At 40.2% G+C, this 18,175-nt stretch overlaps 1 protein-coding gene and 1 long non-coding RNA gene across 3 annotated transcripts in view; one reads left to right on the top strand and one right to left on the bottom strand.

Annotated features, from left to right (window-relative positions):
- usta (uronyl 2-sulfotransferase a) overlaps positions 1–18,175 on the bottom strand; it is a 62,173-nt gene that overhangs the window by 27,679 nt on the left and 16,319 nt on the right. Inside the window, exon 2 of one of the 2 annotated variants that reach the window (XM_085247614.1) lies at positions 5,164–5,280. The exons of the other annotated variant lie outside the window; for it this stretch is intronic. Coding sequence (XP_085103740.1) covers positions 5,164–5,280 — 117 coding nt within the window. The remainder of the gene's footprint in view (positions 1–5,163; positions 5,281–18,175) is intronic. 2 annotated transcript variants of the gene reach the window in all.
- LOC146557832 (uncharacterized) lies at positions 10,284–15,851 on the top strand. The gene is made up of 2 exons (XR_014888500.1): positions 10,284–10,957; positions 14,060–15,851. It is a non-coding gene; the product is annotated as an uncharacterized LOC146557832 (long non-coding RNA).

Below are 18,175 nucleotides of genomic sequence, written 5' to 3' on the forward strand. Positions count from 1 at the left end.
AAATATCGCTATCATGAACATAAAAAGTACGAAATCAGTGACATCAATCATCACATTTTAGTTTCCACTGATATGTTTTACTGATGTGAACGCCTGTCTTTTAAACCCTTCTTCCTTTAACCACTTCCTCTACCGAAATGCTTCAAAACCCTGCCGCATCTAACCACGTGAAAGCCTGCATCACACGGCGCAGCTCGACCCAACTCTACATCATTCGTCGAAACCACACATGGCTCTTCAGTGTTAAAGGTGAAGATGTTGTGACGAGAGCTCTAGTCGAAGTAGCTCCATTCGTAGCTGTTTATGGAACAGAATAATGGTGTTCATTGAAGGCTGTTCCTACACTGAGGATCTGTGCCCGTCTTTCGGCCCACGCTCCAAATGCAAGCCCAAGCCTATGACAGCGACCTTTTCTTTCATCACCTGTTTAGACACAAAGGCTGCCCATCACATTTACAGCACTTAGACTGCAAGAAAGAAAGGGAAAAGACAAGCTGGCGAGCGTGCATGGGTGGAGTCTGAGTAAAGTAATAAACTGATGAAATATTACATAACAGAACAATCTCTCCTTTTGTCTCTGAAATGTGATCCAGAAGAAGAAAGAAATGATGCGTGAACACACACGTTGTTTTATTTCAGGCCAAAGTTTCCCACTTGGCACATGCTTGTAGATGTTACTCTGCTGGAAGTTCATAGCTTTGTAAATACTGTTTACACTTTAGATAGTGGTGTGTAAGCTTTGGGTAATTAGTCTTACACTGACATAAAATCTGCCTGACTGTCTTGCTTTCCCACACACACACACACACACAGTAGTTACTATATATAAGACTTGCTTGGATTCAGTTTGATGTCGCGGCTCATTAATTCATCGGGCACTGGATGTATAAATACAGCTGCACTCTGCTCACCCTCAGGTGTTTCTTAGTCTCGTTCTATCTTTTCATCCGTCTTTGTAGCGCTTTCGTGGCATTACACAGTTTTCCTGAGGAATGCAGCGGCAAGCGCACATTTGCACCTCTACTCCGAGGCATTTCAGGTCACGGCAAGGTGAGGATGCAGAGACGCAGACAGACTCTGTTCCTTCCTCTGTCATCCATCATAGACAACCACCCCCCCACCTGCCACCACCGCGACCTCCAACCCCTCACTGCCTCCTGTGTGTGCTTCTCATTAGCGTTTTGGATAGAGGATCGGAACTAATTTTTTCCAGGGTACAAGGCTCGCAAAAGCTGACAGCTGCCCTCCGCCCCCACCGCCCACAGAGAGAGGAAAATCAACTTAAAGAGCCACTGTACAAACTGTACTCATTGACCTGATTGTGCTGTGAGCCTATGCCAAATATCAGAGACGACAATGACAGTCTAATGGGACTTGAGTAATAAATATTTTAATTCCCAAACTGACTTTTTATGACTGCCCTGGACATAATTCTTTTCCACTAAATAATCTGATAAGAATGACTTAACACATGTAGCCCAAAACAGCCCATAAAGGAATGTCCTTTAAAAACTAGCGAAAGGAATGCAAGTTAATTGGAAACAATACACAGTGCTGCTGTTATGTCTCTTATGATTTCTCCCATGCTCACAAGGGAATTTGTGGATCAATAGGTTGATTTAAAATCAACAATCCCATCACTAACATGAGGAAAACTCCAGGGCCATAGATTTCAAAGATCAGTGAAGTTGCTCTGACAGCTTTTGTTAGGCTAAAGGCTGAATGTGGGTCCCAATGACACATGGGTCAAGAAAGGTCAAGTAGAGAAACTATTAGGTTACAGGAAGAGCAAATTTACAAATTTAATCTAAACTAATCTCACATTTGAGCATATCGTCAGGTTAATGGTTGTATTTTGTGAGTTCGTGTGTGTGTTTGTGTCAATGGCTGATTGACAAGGAAACTAATGGAGTGTGGGTTTGCATTGGTATGTAGCTAAATGGTTAATTGGATTACTGAGTCACAAGATCCATGGACTTGTTGTTAAGAACAGCTGCATTACTATTTCCAACTCCAATTAATCAATACCACATCATGGGCAGCATAAAGCAGCAGTGATTTTAAGTTTTAATCACCGAAAATATGAAACATATTATACTCACAAGTGCAAAGCTAATTTAAAAATGCACAAAACCAATAAAACAACAGAGCCTAAATGGCCTAGAGGGAACTGTGCCATGCGGGGATGCCAGCATTCTGTAAATTACTGTTACATCGTCTCCCAAAACAGATTTTCAAAAGATTTTGTCCCCAACAAATTAAAAAAAAGAAAAAAGTAAGTATCGTACAGCTTCAAGCTGAGATAGTACGCAACAGGATTGATGCAGCAAAGAAAATGTGAAATTCATTAATGCACAAGATGCTGTTTTCTGCACTGATTAAGAAGCCCACAAGAACTAATAAGAGTAATGGAAATGTGTTGAGGGGAATCACAGCCCAGCCTCACAATCTTCAAGAAGTTTAAGAATATTAATGTCTAAAACTCACACCAAAACCAACAACATTACATTTTAATACAAGCACACACACACACACACACCAGGCCAGCAGCTGCCCCTGTTCAGGAACTTCTTAAACCAAGTGACCATGCACATCAATTAATCACCTCATTAGCTGAACTGATTTGTTTTTCTTCAGTGGAAGAAAAAAAGTCACTTGTTGTTAAATCAAAAAGTTCAGGTATAAAAAAAAGAAAAGAAGAAAGGTAAAAGTGCATCCGTCTGATGTTTCTATCGTGATTACTTCAAACAACAAAGCTAAGACTGGCTTTATTGTCGCGCCCACAGCTAAAACAGGCACAAGTATAGACCTCCGTATTCAAATTCCTAAGCAAACAAAATAAAAATCTAAGATGTGGACAGACATTTGGAGGTTAGGTACTACAAAACACACAGGTGGAACGCCAACATAGCTGGAGGAAAAAAGCGTTTGAAGGAAATTTTGGTCTTTAGGATTGTATTCTGTCAACAAAGCCCAGAATCAGTCCTTCAGACTCTGGAATTTTCCGTTGTTGTTGGCCTACTCCAGGAATGCTACAGTAAGTTTGGGAATTTTATAAACATGTATTTAGAGCGTAGACCATTTCATTTGCTTTGCGAAGCTGGCAGCATGGCTAAGTAGAGCTTAGGAAAGAGCACGTCCCAGAATAGGCAGAGGTGGGAGTGGGAAACCACACAGGAATGGCTGCTGAGAGCAAGGCCAAAAGGACAGGCACAGGGTTGGAGTTAAGAGTCCTCTAGCTTTGCTGTGGGACGCGACTGAAAGCGCTGATGGAAGGTTACAGAGCTGCTGCCATGGAATGTTCTACAAGTGTGTGAAACCAGATTACAGGTTCCCCATGTTGTGAAGACTAAGCTCTTTCATGTGTAACCACATCCTGCTGTAGTTTCTCTATACCAGACGGAAACGACTATTAAAGGTGTCGGCGTGCTGAAACTCAAGCAGAGAAAAGAAAACGCAGGACTGTTAGATACAGAGATCACGTGATGTTCCTCAGTCCAGTCAAAAGTGACATAACTCCAGCCTCACCAATCTGTGTAAAAACACACCCAGTTAGATTCTCCACACGTCTATTGTTACAGCCCTCACTAAACACTTGTGTCACTATTGTATCACTAAACAAAGTGAGTGTGCAGGAGTTAGATACAGTACAGGCTTTTCTATGTGTGTTTGCTTGTGAAATGAGGGTGTGCGGTCACCCGACCCTTTGATCCGACATGTGGGAGTCGCTCTCCATTAAGACGAGAATCGCGACCCATGTCGCTAATTACAGGAGGAAGCTAAGCTGAGGGTCAGGGTCTCCACCCACTTCGCCCTGCTTCAGCTCAATCCCACAGTCACTTGAGAATCAACAATGATCAGACAAGTTTGTGATATAAATAGAAAGGCAGAGCCACTGCTCTGTTATTCCAGGTGCCCAAAGACCAAACCCTGGTCGGCAGCCTAATTTGTGGACTTGATGCTCCCTTAAAATTTTGGTTGCTGAAATATAGTAAGAACATATACATGGGCATGCAGATGTGCAGGGGATGGGAGCGTCCAGCATGACTGTTGGTATATGATTTGCAGGCACCAGTGGTTGCCACCATGTATATTGTATGACAGGGAAGTACCAGTAAATTGGTGACCCAGCAAAGCAGTGTTGACTTTAGTGGCTGTGCAGCTGGGAATGCCAAGAAAGCCCAAAATAAAACAGATAATTTACAGAACAAGAAGAGGTAAAGCTGAAACATTTCCAGTGATTTATGTTAAACACAGAACAAAGACATCTGACTCAAGAATTAATAATAAAAAAGGAGTATAACTGACAGAGATGATAACTGGTTTTTGAACTGAAGAACACAACTCTTACGGTCGCGCTTCTCTGATGTTTGGGTGGTTGATCAGCACATTAGTGCAGCTAAAATTGACGTTACAAATAATACACTTTGAGCTGTTTCTCCCAAACTATCATCAGTAGATTTTACAGTTGTCAAAATCAATTGATTTACGGGACCCCCAGCAGGCCATTTCATGTCTCCAAACTTGGAGAGGACTAGAAGCAGTCATCCAATCAAGTGAGGCAATTTAATCAAGCAAAGCGATGAGCAGATATGCATTCACTTCTTAGAGCCCCAAAGCCACGTTGCTGCTGCACTCTTGTATTTTAAATCTGTTTGGGGGTTTTTTGGACTGAGGGACTCGCTGCCCTTTCAGAACCAAATTTCACAGCCCACAGCAAAGACTACTCTCCATCTGCCTGTTATGAGTAAACGAATTGAAATATTTTTCTTAGGTATGCATCGTGACCGTGTGAGACCTTAGTCTATCCGGCAGGCTGTCACAGAGTTTACGAGCGCTGAACGCGCTTTGAAATGAGGTGGCTTTGAAATGAAGAAATGAAGCGTGAAGTAGAAAATTGGACAAGTCTGACGCCACACAGTCAAAGTCAGCAGCGTAATCATCCTCATCAGCTAGTGAAGAAGTGATGCGAGGAACAATGTTCTTCTTTCTCTGGGATTTTCTGTGGGTGATGTTAGTATTTGCGCAACGGCAAGAGACACAAAGTACTGGCGCGTCACAGATGTGATGCGCTCGAGGATTTCTCATAATCTGAATGCTTTGTCAGCCAATTTTGGATAATTCTTATTAAAGGGCACTTGTGCTTGTGCAGTTTGTACATACCTTTTCTCCTCTTGCAGTCATGTAGGCACGACACCAGATGTCTTGCTACCCTGTCCTTATGGATAAAGAGCCTGCTGGGGGCCAGTTTGACTGACCAGTGATTTTTTCCACATAACCCTACAAAAGAAGTCAAATGGAGGGGACCTTTTAAGTCTGACTTCTAGATTGTTTAATTGAACAAAAATAGCCATTGGGGCCAAGGGGGGCATCATATAAAAACATAGTTGTTGGTGTAAGACTACAGATGTGAACAAAAGCTATATATAAATATATAGTGCATTTCTTTTATTTTAAATATTTTGCCAGGAAAATGGGAAAGAGTTGCAGAAATTTATTGAAATGTGCAAATATAAATGGAAATGCACTATACAAGGCTGTAAAATTCTAGAGAGCTTGAAAGTCAATATTTGGAATGATCCACTTTGTGCTTCAATATAGCCTGAACTCTCTACGGCAGGGGTCCCCAATCCCAGTCCACGAGAGCCGGTGTCCCTGCAGGTTTTAGATGAGTCCTTGATCCATCGCAGTGGATTTAAATTGATAAATTACCTTCTCAACATGTCTTGAAGTTCTCCAGAGGCCTGGTAATGAACTAATCATGTGATTCGGGTGTGTTGACCTAGGGTGAGATCTAAAACCTGCAGGGAAACCAGCCCTCGTGGACTGGGATTGGGGACCCCTCCTCTAGGGGAAGCTTTCTTGTCATCTTTTGAATACTCTCCAGGAATAGTTCCTCAGGCTTCTTGAAAAGCTCTTCTTTTTAGATTTTGACTGACTTTTGCTTCATTCCCTGTCAAGATGATCCCACACTGCTTCGATAATGTTGAGGTCTTGACCAGCGGTCCCCAACCCCCGGGCCATGGACCAGTCCGTGAGTCGTTTGGCACCGGCCCGCGAGAGTTGAGGCTCAGGTGTGAAAATCATAGTTTTCAGGGTTTTTATCATTTTTTAGCGTTATTTCTTTATCGTTAACTCAGTTTCCCTGGGTCTTTTCCCTTGTGTTTTTAATAAATCTTCTTTTTTTGGTATTGGTACTGGTTTTATTTTGTTGTATTTATCCACGACACCTTAAAGTCCGGCCCACAAACATAAACCTGTCCGTGGTGCAAAAAAGGTCTAGACTGTGGGGAGGCCAATCCATGACTGATACTCATCCATTCTGTGTTTTTTCTTTATTCAGCTTTGCTTTTACTGCATTGGCAGTGTGTTTTGGATCACTATCATGGTGAAAAGTGAAGATGTTCCTGTCTCCATAACTCAATCACTGTTTGAGTCATATATATATTATATATTGGACTGAACTGCATATTAGTTGGTAATGAAAATGTCTTAAAAGTCCTTCAAATTTCTTACGATTTTTAGATACAAATATTGGTACACCCATATGTACAACAGCAACAACACCAACTATCCTATTAAAAGCCAACCGCAAGCAGGGTAACTACTCACCCTTTGTTACTTTGCACCAGCTTAGACTCATAAACACACACCAGATGTGGAAATGCATCTTGCACAAAGGGCTGTTCCCCACTGCTACACCAACACAAAACTGGTGACAACTGAGCGATACACAGCTGGAAATGACTGAAAGATCATAGTTTCATTACTCAATTAAACAATTGCCTTGTTGTGAGCACTAAGATCCTATAAATACACATGGTTTTGTCTAGCATCTGGCTTCAAACTGGTCTTTTTATAGTTAAAAACAAAACTGTTACTAAGTGTTTTCACACTAAGTGTTTTCACTGTAACTGTGAAATTAGGGCTTTGTTATTCAGGAAACAGAAGAAAAAAAACCAGTTGCTTTTTCTTGTACTATTCAAGCAAAAAAGACCTTGTTTCGTTTGCTTTATTACAGTGTTTTTCGGCAAGATCACAATTATTACTCTTTAAATTTACCACAACATTTTCTCTGGGGACACAAGGTTCTGCTTGAAGCTACGAAAAGACACAAAAACACCCTGCTTTAATTGTTTGTTTACAATACAGCTCCCTTGGCCTTGAGCCTAGACCAAGCTAAAACAGTTTTTGAAAAAAAGAGCACATTTTTTTTCCCAACATGCAACTGCTTGTTTGTGGCTTGGTGGCCTGCTGCTGTGCTTATCTTGTATATCCCTGCGCCGATAATGGTTTTCCTGGTGATATGTGGGAAACATAAGCAAAAAACAAAACAGAAAAAGTGAATTTTTGTGAACAACCAGTTATGAGTCTTAAGCTCTTGTTCATTTTCTTACATGCACACTGCTGGAATGCTCATATTAAACATGGTCAAAGTTTCAGACCATCAGGCCTGCACATGACCAAGTTATTTCTGTGAGACAACAGCTCGGGCTTCAGACTGTCGTAATCATTCGGTTTCAGTAGCTTCACCCACCTGCGGTTCAAATCTTCTGTTTATAAGAAGGAACCAATCAAAATTAAGTTGGCTTAAAGGAAAAATTACCAGACAATAAAAGGTGCTAAGACAGCTTCTTTCAGATAGTACAAGCCTTCAGTTCATCCCCTAAGGAATAGAATAAGATGAAAAAGGAATATTTTGCATTATGAATCATGCATAACTGCTCTGATAAAGAATAAAGGTAGAAGCTGGAATGAGGGGCATAATTGGTCCCCTTGAATATTTTTCATTAACACACTTTTTTAAAAAATATACGCATACGTTATTGCAACCATGCAGCTGCTGAAGCTTTAAACATCCTACACACATCTTTTTGGGATCAGTGGTGATGCTTCTGAATCTTGTTTGAGGCATAGCATAGATAAACATGTCAAAAGACAAAGAGCTGGGTGCGTACTCATGCCTTCCTGTACATAATAAAAACATCTAGTGTTTTTTCTGTTTTTCTTGGCATGTCATGCTGTTAGTCATGAAGAGTTCTTTTCCCACATAGCCACTGATCAAACTAGAAAAGCAGCCTTAAGCCAGAGAAACAGCTGCTTATAAATGCCAAGGAACTTTGCTACATACATGTAAGTGTCGCACAGAATTTCAAAAATGGCTCATGAGTCTAAACCTGAAGAATTTTCTCCTACTGGGTGTGTTTTCACAGAGTGCCGGCTATCTGTTTGCTTTAGGTTTTATGCTCGGATGTGCGTGTAGCCACCAAGAAAGCCTTGAAGATTTATAGATGCACAGAACAGCTAGCTTGAAAGGATCTGAAAGAGAATCAGGAAAAGTGTCTGAACGCTCGAGAAGATTGACTCAAAAATGCAGGGAAAATTAAACACTGTCACACTCAACGATACGAAAACTATTACAAGTTCCCAGTCTGTAAGTTACGGGAAGTCTGAATTTGAGCCAGGAAACAGTTAGTTTAGATTAATGTATAGCGTGAAAGCAATGGGAAACAGAAGGCCTTGCTTTAATCAAGGGTGAAAAAAGCCCCAAACACTTTTAGTCCATCTGAATCTCACTTAGTAGATTTAGAGATGCACATCAACAGATTTTATTATCTTTTGACAGAGCCGGACTAGCTGTTTTCCTATTTCCTGTCACTGTTTCCTGTTTTATGATAAGCTAAGCAAGTCAGCCACTGGCTGAAGCTCACACATAAACACAACAGTGGTATCGATTTTCTTATCCAACTCTTGGCAAGAAAACAAATGTGCATTTTCCCAAATGTCAATGTACTCTCTTCAACCACATATCATATTATGGTCTCTTAAACCCTGAAAGGAGAAAAACAGAGCATGCAAGCTCTCAGACAAAAATCCATGAATGTCTGTGGTGTGCTATGTAAATCGCCTTCTGCCACGTGCCCTGTGGGGGTGTTTGGGGGGTTGGATAAAGTTCTGGATGGAAAAATAGGAAAATGCTAGAATGGGATGTAAGAGAAAGGGTAAGAAAAAAAGCTATATAAAGGAGGAATGAGAGGGAGTTTGTGATTTATTACATTTCGTTGTGTGGCACAAAACAGATTCAGGAAAAGCAGGTGTTATACTATACAGCACACAGGAAATGAAAAGAAAGTCAGGAGGAAGGATCAAGAGGGGTGGAGTGGGAGACAGTGAACAGGAAGAAATTATTACCCAATCAGTTTGTGAGCCCTTTCTGGAGGTCAGCAGAAGAAGATGAATTGCAATATTTGAAATCTAGGGGTTTTCCAATGACCTTTGCAAAGTGCCTTCAACAGAGAAAAGCATACAGATTCCACCAGGAAGTGCACTCATGCACGTACACACACACTGTTACAGCAGCCCCTAGATACGAGTACATATGTACTTATCTGAATGTTAATGAAAATTAGGAACTCATTCATGAGTTATCTAAAATGATACCTGATGGATCTAATGATTAAAAAGTATATAGGATAGGGAGTGTGATGGTGCTTTATTGCTTCTTGACAGATGTGCTGGCTCAGAAATTCATCCAGCTGTGAAAAAAAATCATCGTCTTTTCAGCGATGGCGAGAGATACATGCATTCCTCTTTATATTTTTATAAGCTACGACAGCACTTTAATAATAACAATTTGTGTGTCCATGTGTGTCGGCGTACGTCTGTCAAGCATTCGCGCACACGCACAGAACCGCTCGAGTCTCAGATCTAATATCTAGTAGCTGTCTATCTCTCGCAGTAGCAGCATTTCTCATCAGACTTCGCTCACCAGCAAGGCCGGGATAGAGCTGACGCTTGGTCCTGCAGAACAAACAGACTGCATAAAGCACCCCTGTGTGGTGCTAAGTCTCACACTGAAGTGAGGGGCAGAAGAGAGAAGAAGAGAGAAACATAAAGGCTTTTCAAAGAATGATGAGACGGAGGTAGATGTAACAGCAATGCACAGCGAAATGATGAAATGGAATAAGAGACTTATAGTGCAGAAAAAGTTTGGTTCTTGTAATAGCTTTTTGGATGCCTTGTCAAAACTGAGACCATGTCATAAAATATTTCCAGAGGGGGGGGAAAAAGTGAGAGCCCTACACAGTATGTGACTGTGGTCAACTGAAGCATGCGACTTTTCTCATGGGCCCCAACAAAAGACCTTTCTAGGACTTTTACAGTGCTCTGTTTGACACAGAGAGGTGTGATTTCAGCACAGACGTGATCCATTCCAGATATAAGGTACACTACTGACATATGTAATGGTCAGTTAGCCATGTGAGCAAGTTTATCCACTGTCAGAGTATTTTTGCTTTCTAAGATTTTATTATTCATATAATGATCAGCTAAGAGTGTTTATATTTCTGTTCTGTACTCAACCAGCTGCATATTTTAATTGCTGGCTCCCTACTTTATAACGGAAACTGCTTGCCTTCACATTATCAGTCTTTGCCTTCACATTGTCACTGTTTGCCTTCACACTAGCAGGAAACCGCCACCCACGAGTAAGAAACAACCTTGTAGAGAACACGAAGTTTTTTGATAAACCACACCTGTTTTCTTGACAAGATAAGGATGATATTTCCTTTTTTGTATGCTTCATGATGTGTATAAATAAAGCCAGACTGCACCAAGGAGGTGTGTGAGTCTCTCCCTGAGTCTCTCACCCGTGCACGTTTAAAACTGCTCTAAGTGTCTGAGTGATATTTCATTGCATCTGAGTACTTTGATAATAGAATATCTTTAACATTTAATTGGTCCTTCGAGCCGGAGTGGACATTGATATTTTTTCAATGCTCCAATAGGAGACCTTCGTCAAGTCCTGACGTCGTGAGAAGCCCACGCTGTCGACTCCTCTCCAGGCAGAGGATAAAGTCCAGAGACGTGACGTTCGGGTTCTGGCCAGCGTTCTTATAAGAGGTCCACGACTTCAGGGGTTGATGAAGGAAACCAAAGCAACCACACAATAACTCAGGTGAATATTTAGCACTCACTCACATCTTGCGCAAAACGACTGAGGCAACCTGTGGTCTGTACATTAAATAGTTTCCCGTCAATGTATGACAGATTAATTAAGTAACATTCTCGTCTGAAAAAGGACTGGTAGAGGTTACAGCTCGCCTGAAAAAGGGCTCGGAGCAAGTTTAATGTCAAAATACGACAGGATAGTAACATTCTCGTCTGAAAAAGGACTCGTAGAGGTTACGAAGCAGCTCGCCTGAAAGAGGGCTTGGAGCAATGTAGAAAGACACAGTGTTGCCCAGAATAAAAAACTCATTACGCGTATAATCTGTTGTTTTACTGTTTTGTTGGTGGAGTAAGTTGATTTTACAGCACATTAAGGAGGCTGAACTACTCCACCGAATTGTTTACCGTTGGTTGCTCGAGTTCTGGTGGAACGGGAAAAGGTTGTGTTTCATCACATAAAATTGACACCGCTTTCAAGGCTAGCTTGAAAGTAGAAGGCCGTGTCAATAGCCTCTCCCATTCCTCGTGCCAGAGAAAGCACCACGGGTGTGTATGTGTGTGTGTAAACGCAAATATATTTATAAATAAATAAATAATAATAACAAGAGGAAAAAGAAAAATGGGTAATAAATCAACAAAACTCACTGCTGACGAGCAGTGGCTAGAGAAAAATGTCCAGGCGCCGGACAAACTGCAGTGACTGATAAAACCCTTATTAAGTGAAAACTAGAGATCAAAGTAGTTTAAAAAGGTTGGAAACAGACCTCAACGAATAGATATAAATATAAGAAGTACAAAAATAAAATAAATAAAGACAAAATTACATTAGAACTTATTTTTAATGTATTGAAACTAATAATAGGAAGGATAACAACCTGTAAACTTATATTAACAATGAAACATAGTTGGCAAGACGTTCATGCCCAGAATGTATAAAATAAATAAAAGGAAATAATTCACACGAAAACCTTTTAAATAAAATAGAGAGATGCATAAGGTACATTAAGGCTGTGTCATTGGTCAGCCAAGGAAAGTGTGTGAAAAGGTAAATGTCTCCAGCTTGGGAAAAGGTGAAGCTGCAGATCACCCGAAGCCCTTGATGGACACAAAATAAAATATAAAATATATAATAATAAATTGCTTGGTTAGACATGCAACAGAAAGAATGAAAGTGACCGAAGGTTGGATCTGAGATGAGGCAAACAGAAGACCAGTCTAAAAAGTAGGCACAAACCTGTTCAGAGAAGAAGCAAATTTGTACAGATTGGATGAATTCTAAGTTATCTGTTTGCTGAGTAAGATGATCCCAACTATTAAATTGGCTCAGTAGTAGTATAGTAATATACACTTTTATATACACTGATAAAATGTTGTAATATACTGTTGTTATTATATGGAAAGAAAAAGATGATAATAATAAGAAGTAACCTAGTCAGTATGATGTGAGATGGACAATTGTTATGAAGTAGTCTGCATCAAGCTTAAGGTTTGCTCAAACTCAGTATAATGACATAGGAGATGAAGAAAATAAAGGAAATATCTAAACTACTTAGGTGCATAGAGGCACTTGACATGCTTGAAAACCTGGATAAAATATTACTGAGATATAGAGCACATCTATAGTAACAACTAATAAGCCAAACCCTGTAGACAACAGCTAAAGTTACAGGATTGTGAAGCTGAATTAAATATGTGGACACCGCTAAGTTGATGAGCATGTTACACATTTTCTTTTATTTTTTATTTATTTGTTTTTAGAGCAGAAGCTGCATAAAAGCCAACACATGCAGCTGTCTGTGAGCTCAGTTTTCCCTCACATGTCTGCTCTGTTTCAGTAGCAGCATTTTTCTTTTTGGGTCCTGACTCATGTATGTTTTCGGTTTTGTTTGATTATTTTATTTTGTTGATTTGGAAACAAATTCGTGACAATACTTGTTTAAAATATGTAAGATGTGTGAGATGTGTGAATTCTTTGAAAAACTAGAAATTATCTAAAAATGCCTCAAGTGAGAATGTAATGTTCCATCTATAGAGAAGAAAAAAAAAATCTTGCTGGAAGTGATCACCTTGCCAAAACAATTGGCACTGTGCACATGTGGAGCACATCAAAAAGACAATTATATTGTCACAAAAGGAAATAATTTTGCAGAACAAGCAGCAAAACAGGCTGCAAACAATCGGCAGAGCTACTAGAAACCAACTACTGCCTACAAATACCACTTGATGTACTAAAAACCGAACAACAAGCTGCAACAATCACTGAACAAAACAAGTGGCTGAAATGTGGAGTAAACTGAAAGATGACTTAATGGTCTGTGATGGAAAACCTATATTAACAGAGTCATTACACAGGACAGCGGTTGTAGTGACACATGAGGTAAACACCTGTGTCAACAGGAGGGAGATATAGTATAGATAAACAATGCAATACACACTATAAATTTTGAAACTTTAGCGAATAATTCGTAAGAACATGCCTATTCTGTCAAAAAACAAAAAACAAAAAAAACAACACAACTCACAAGGAAACCCACATGGATTTTATTGAACTTAACGAATGCCAAGCATCAAGATATGCTCTAGTAATTATAGATGTATTTTCAAAATGGCCAGAAATCTATCCAGTAAAAAAGAGCAGATGCAATATCAGTGGCAAAGTGTTTATGCAATCACTTCATCCCCACATATGGCATTCCCAGTCTGATAAGGTCAGACAATGGAACACATTTTGTTAATGACATCATCAGCAAAGTCTCTGAAGCTCTAGGATTTAGCATCAAACATCACTGTGCATATCACCCACAAAGCGCAGGATTAGTGGAAAGAACTAACGGCACAATAAAACAGAGATTAAGAAAATGCATGGAAGAAACAGGAAGACCATGGCCTGAATGTCTAGGCCTAGTAAAGATGTGGATGAGAATAACACAAGGTTCTCAGAAACTTACACCTTTTGAAATCATCCACGGGAGAGCGTTTCCATTGCCAATTACCAGTGAACCTATTAATAAATCAATAAGGGAAACTACCCTAGCAGAATGGATGACTAAACTGTTTGAAAATAAAGAGATTGTGTTAAACAACCAACTGCCGAGTGATTTCTCTCCAGTGTCTTGCAGGTTACAACCAGGTGATTGGATCCTGATCAAAGTACTCCAGAGAAAGAATTGGAGTTCACCAAGGTGGGAGGGCCCATACCAAGTCCTACTTACCACACCCACCGCCTGCAAAATAGCAGAAAGACCATCTTGGATCCACCACAGCCACTGTAAAAAAGTGAGTGACAATCCAGACGCTTAGACGCCGGCTCCCCTGGCTTCTAGGTGATCTATTGGTGAAGGGAAGGGCTGATTGGGTATATCCCGCCCTTTTTTACTTCTCGCCAATAGTCTACTCACCAGAAGTCTAGGTGTGCCTGGTCATCATGAAGACACTTGTCCTCCTAGTGGCCAGCATTGCGCTCCTAGTGAGCCTACTAACACTCACCCAGATGAGAGGAAATAAACAACACCACCTGCAAAAAAGATGGACACATGATAATTCGCATCTACGTGACCTGACCCAATCCAAAGGAATACACACCTTCAAAGATTGAACTTTCTGGGTCCAGGGAACCGCTTGGGCCTGCGGGCCTAAAACCTACTTCATGCTCCCACCGAACTCCACCGGTCTGTGTGCACCAGTACTAATTTCAGACCACACCTTCAAGATCACAGCAGAGACACACACGTCAAGAGCAAAACGTGAAGTTGCTGAAGTCACTGAAGTAATGCCACATGACTCAATCTATGGATCAGATGTGCCCAAAAACTTCAAACTATGGACTGATGGTCAGAAAGTCCTCCACTCCTTGTTCCCTTGGGTAGGAGTTGGGAAAAACATGCTGAGGATCGAGACACTTGACTATCGATTTGGACTGTTCCCAAATGCTTCAATGAAAATCAACAAAGCGCAAAATGAAGAACTCGACGCAATACGCATTGTAGTGATGCAACACAGAGTCGCACTAGACATGATTCTAGCTGAAAAAGGAGGTTTGTGTGTATTGTTTGACACTACATGTTGTACATACATCCCAGACAACATACACTCACAAAACATGACCGACGCTTTGAACACCTTGAGAAAGATTAAAGATGCTGAACAACAAGACTATGTCACAAGCACTGATGATTGGTTGACATGGTTACTAGGTGGTTCATGGAAGTCCCTTCTGATTAAAGGACTTGTTGGAATAGCATTTTTGCTTTTACTGTTATGTGTTTTCACAACATGTGTAGTACCCTGTCTGAAGAAAATGGTATCAAACATGGTGACAACTTCTATCAATGCTTATGTGATGATGTCTCAAATGGAAGAAATTTTGAAAGATGATCCATACAGTAATGTTTAGTTTAATTGAACACAGGACTGTTTTATGACGTTCAAACCGAAAATGTTTAGACAAGAGGTTATGAACTGACAAAAATAACAGTACTGTCATGTAAGAAATCTAAACAACAGGAGGGAATGTCAGAGTATTTTTGCTTTCTAAGATTTTATTATTCATATAATGATCAGCTAAGAGTGTTTATATTTCTGTTCTGTACTCAACCAGCTGCATATTTTAATTGCTGGCTCCCTACTTTATAACGGAAACTGCTTGCCTTCACATTATCAGTCTTTGCCTTCACATTGTCACTGTTTGCCTTCACACTAGCAGGAAACCGCCACCCACGAGTAAGAAACAACCTTGTAGAGAACACGAAGTTTTTTGATAAACCACACCTGTTTTCTTGACAAGATAAGGATGATATTTCCTTTTTTGTATGCTTCATGATGTGTATAAATAAAGCCAGACTGCACCAAGGAGGTGTGTGAGTCTCTCCCTGAGTCTCTCACCCGTGCACGTTTAAAACTGCTCTAAGTGTCTGAGTGATATTTCATTGCATCTGAGTACTTTGATAATAGAATATCTTTAACATCCACTATTCATATCTGCTTATTCGTCAAGAAAAAAAAAGCAAGCGCTGTTTTTCTAATTTGTGTAACTAGTCTTCAGGAATAGTTCTCCAGCGTTCTAGAAGGGCATTCAAAGCTCTTCTTTGTCAGCTGCTTTTACTCTATCAAAATGATCCCACATGGCTTCAATAACGTTAAGATCCCGGCTCTGAGGAGGCCAAACCACGACTGATAGTGTTCCATGTTGGGTTTTTCTATTCAGGTATACTTTTACTATACTGACAATGTGTTTGGGATCATTGTCATAGATCCTTCTAAAAAAAAAGAACCTGTTAGCAATCAGATACTTTTCACATGGCATTGTACAGTGGTTTAAAACCTGACTGTACTTTTCTACAGTCATTATTCCATACAGTTTGAAAATATCCCCAATATTACTGGCTGAAAAGTAGATCAGAATCATGAAAGATCCTCTAACATGTTTTAAAGATGACTGTAGACACTCTTTTGTATCTCTCTCCTGATTTCATACTGTCAACGATTTGACTTGAATTTAGATTCATCACTCTACAAGACCTGTTGCCACTTATTTCCAGTCCAAAACCTATGAAGTTGGCATACCTCAGCCTTTTCTCCCCGTTCCCCTTCCTTAAAAATAGCTTCTTGACAGCCACCCTTCCACTGAGATCATTTTTGATGAGGCTTCAGCGAACAGCAGTTGGATTAGGGGCCAGATCCATCTCTCAGGTCCTCTTTCGTGTCTTTGCTGGATTTCATAAGGACGTGACTTTCAGATAATGCTCATTTTATATAGATCGTTTCTTTTAGGCTTGTCACTTATTCATTTGTCCTCTACTTGTCCAGCTTCATCAGATTTTTTTAAAATAGACACACTGCACAGTGTGTTGAGATATGCCAGGTTTTCAGCCAATAGCACTTTGGAAATAACGTGTTGGTGCAAAAATAACATTTTCTGCCTGTCAACCTGTCTTACATGAAGCGAATACAGTTACACAACATGGTACTTTAAAGATACTATTTTAAATGGGTTTGTTGATAAGTTTTCTGTTATGGGCAGACACAACACTGGCTAATCGTTTAAGTTAAGAGCTTTTTTCATGCTTGAATGATTCACAGGTAAGTGTTAAGTGGTTTAACAAAAAAATATTAAGATAGTATGTCCTCTGAAAATGGGCAGGCAAGAGGACTGGTCTAAAAATATGTGAACGGGCAGTCAGTGTCCACAGAAAAACTTTGAAAGAGCTTCAGAAAGCCAGGAGAACTATTGCTCAAGACCATTTTTTAAAAAATGACAAATAAAGTCGGGCTACTTGCAAGCGAAATATTAAATAAAAATGAGGGGTAAACTCAACACTTTTGCAAAGTATTGTAAAAATAAGTCTCATAAAAATAAATCTTAAACATAACTACAGCAATTGAAATTTCATAGACATAGAAATATATCATAAACTGCCAGTAAAGGAATACAAAGGACCTTACGGAGCTTAGAAAGAAGGTGACTGGACTTTAAGTATACTTGACCTGGATAATGGAGAACCTACACAGACAACACAAAGGAGCCAAAATCCATTGATTTTTTCCACACACACACACACACACACACACACACACACACACACACACACACACACACACACACACACACACAGCTAGTCAGATATCATAATGAGGTAATTGCTTCGCTTTAATTAAGCTAATTTATCATCATTATAATCATATTTTGGAAATGTTTTTCTAGCTTAATTGCAACTTCAGAAGAATTAAACTCATCCAAACCATGAGTCTCCCTCTCTGGATTTAACTGTTTTCCATAAACAGCAGTGATGTGCAGCTGTAGAGTACAGCAGCTGCCAGTGGGCATGTGCTTCACATACATAGAGTATGTGTTCTTCTGTACTGAGACTTGGTCCAATCAGAAAATAGGCATGTGCATGCACATGAAGGTCAGCTTGTCAGCTTCACATGTATGCGATGAGTGCCTTTATGCACGTGTGTGTATTCGCATGTGTCACCGAAACCCCAAACCACTCACTAATCACACAGTAGATGGTGGCAGGGCCCTGACCTCTAAGCATGCATCATCTGTTACATAAATACTCATTTGAAGGAAACTGCTGTCAGCTTCCATCGGTCTAGAGAACTGGTCAGTGCCAGGTTAAACCACTGCTGGATCAGGACATGGCCACTCCCTTGTTTTGGGCTCTCTTGTCTCGGGATATATATGCATGTAAGTGAATGTGGAAGTTAGGGGGCACAAAAAAAA

The sequence above is a fragment of the Mchenga conophoros genome, linkage group LG15 (genome assembly GCF_057382185.1).
Source record: "Mchenga conophoros isolate Kocher_MC1m ecotype Shallow Benthic linkage group LG15, M_conophoros_male_GT1.1, whole genome shotgun sequence".
NCBI classification, from domain to species: domain Eukaryota; kingdom Metazoa; phylum Chordata; class Actinopteri; order Cichliformes; family Cichlidae; genus Mchenga; species Mchenga conophoros.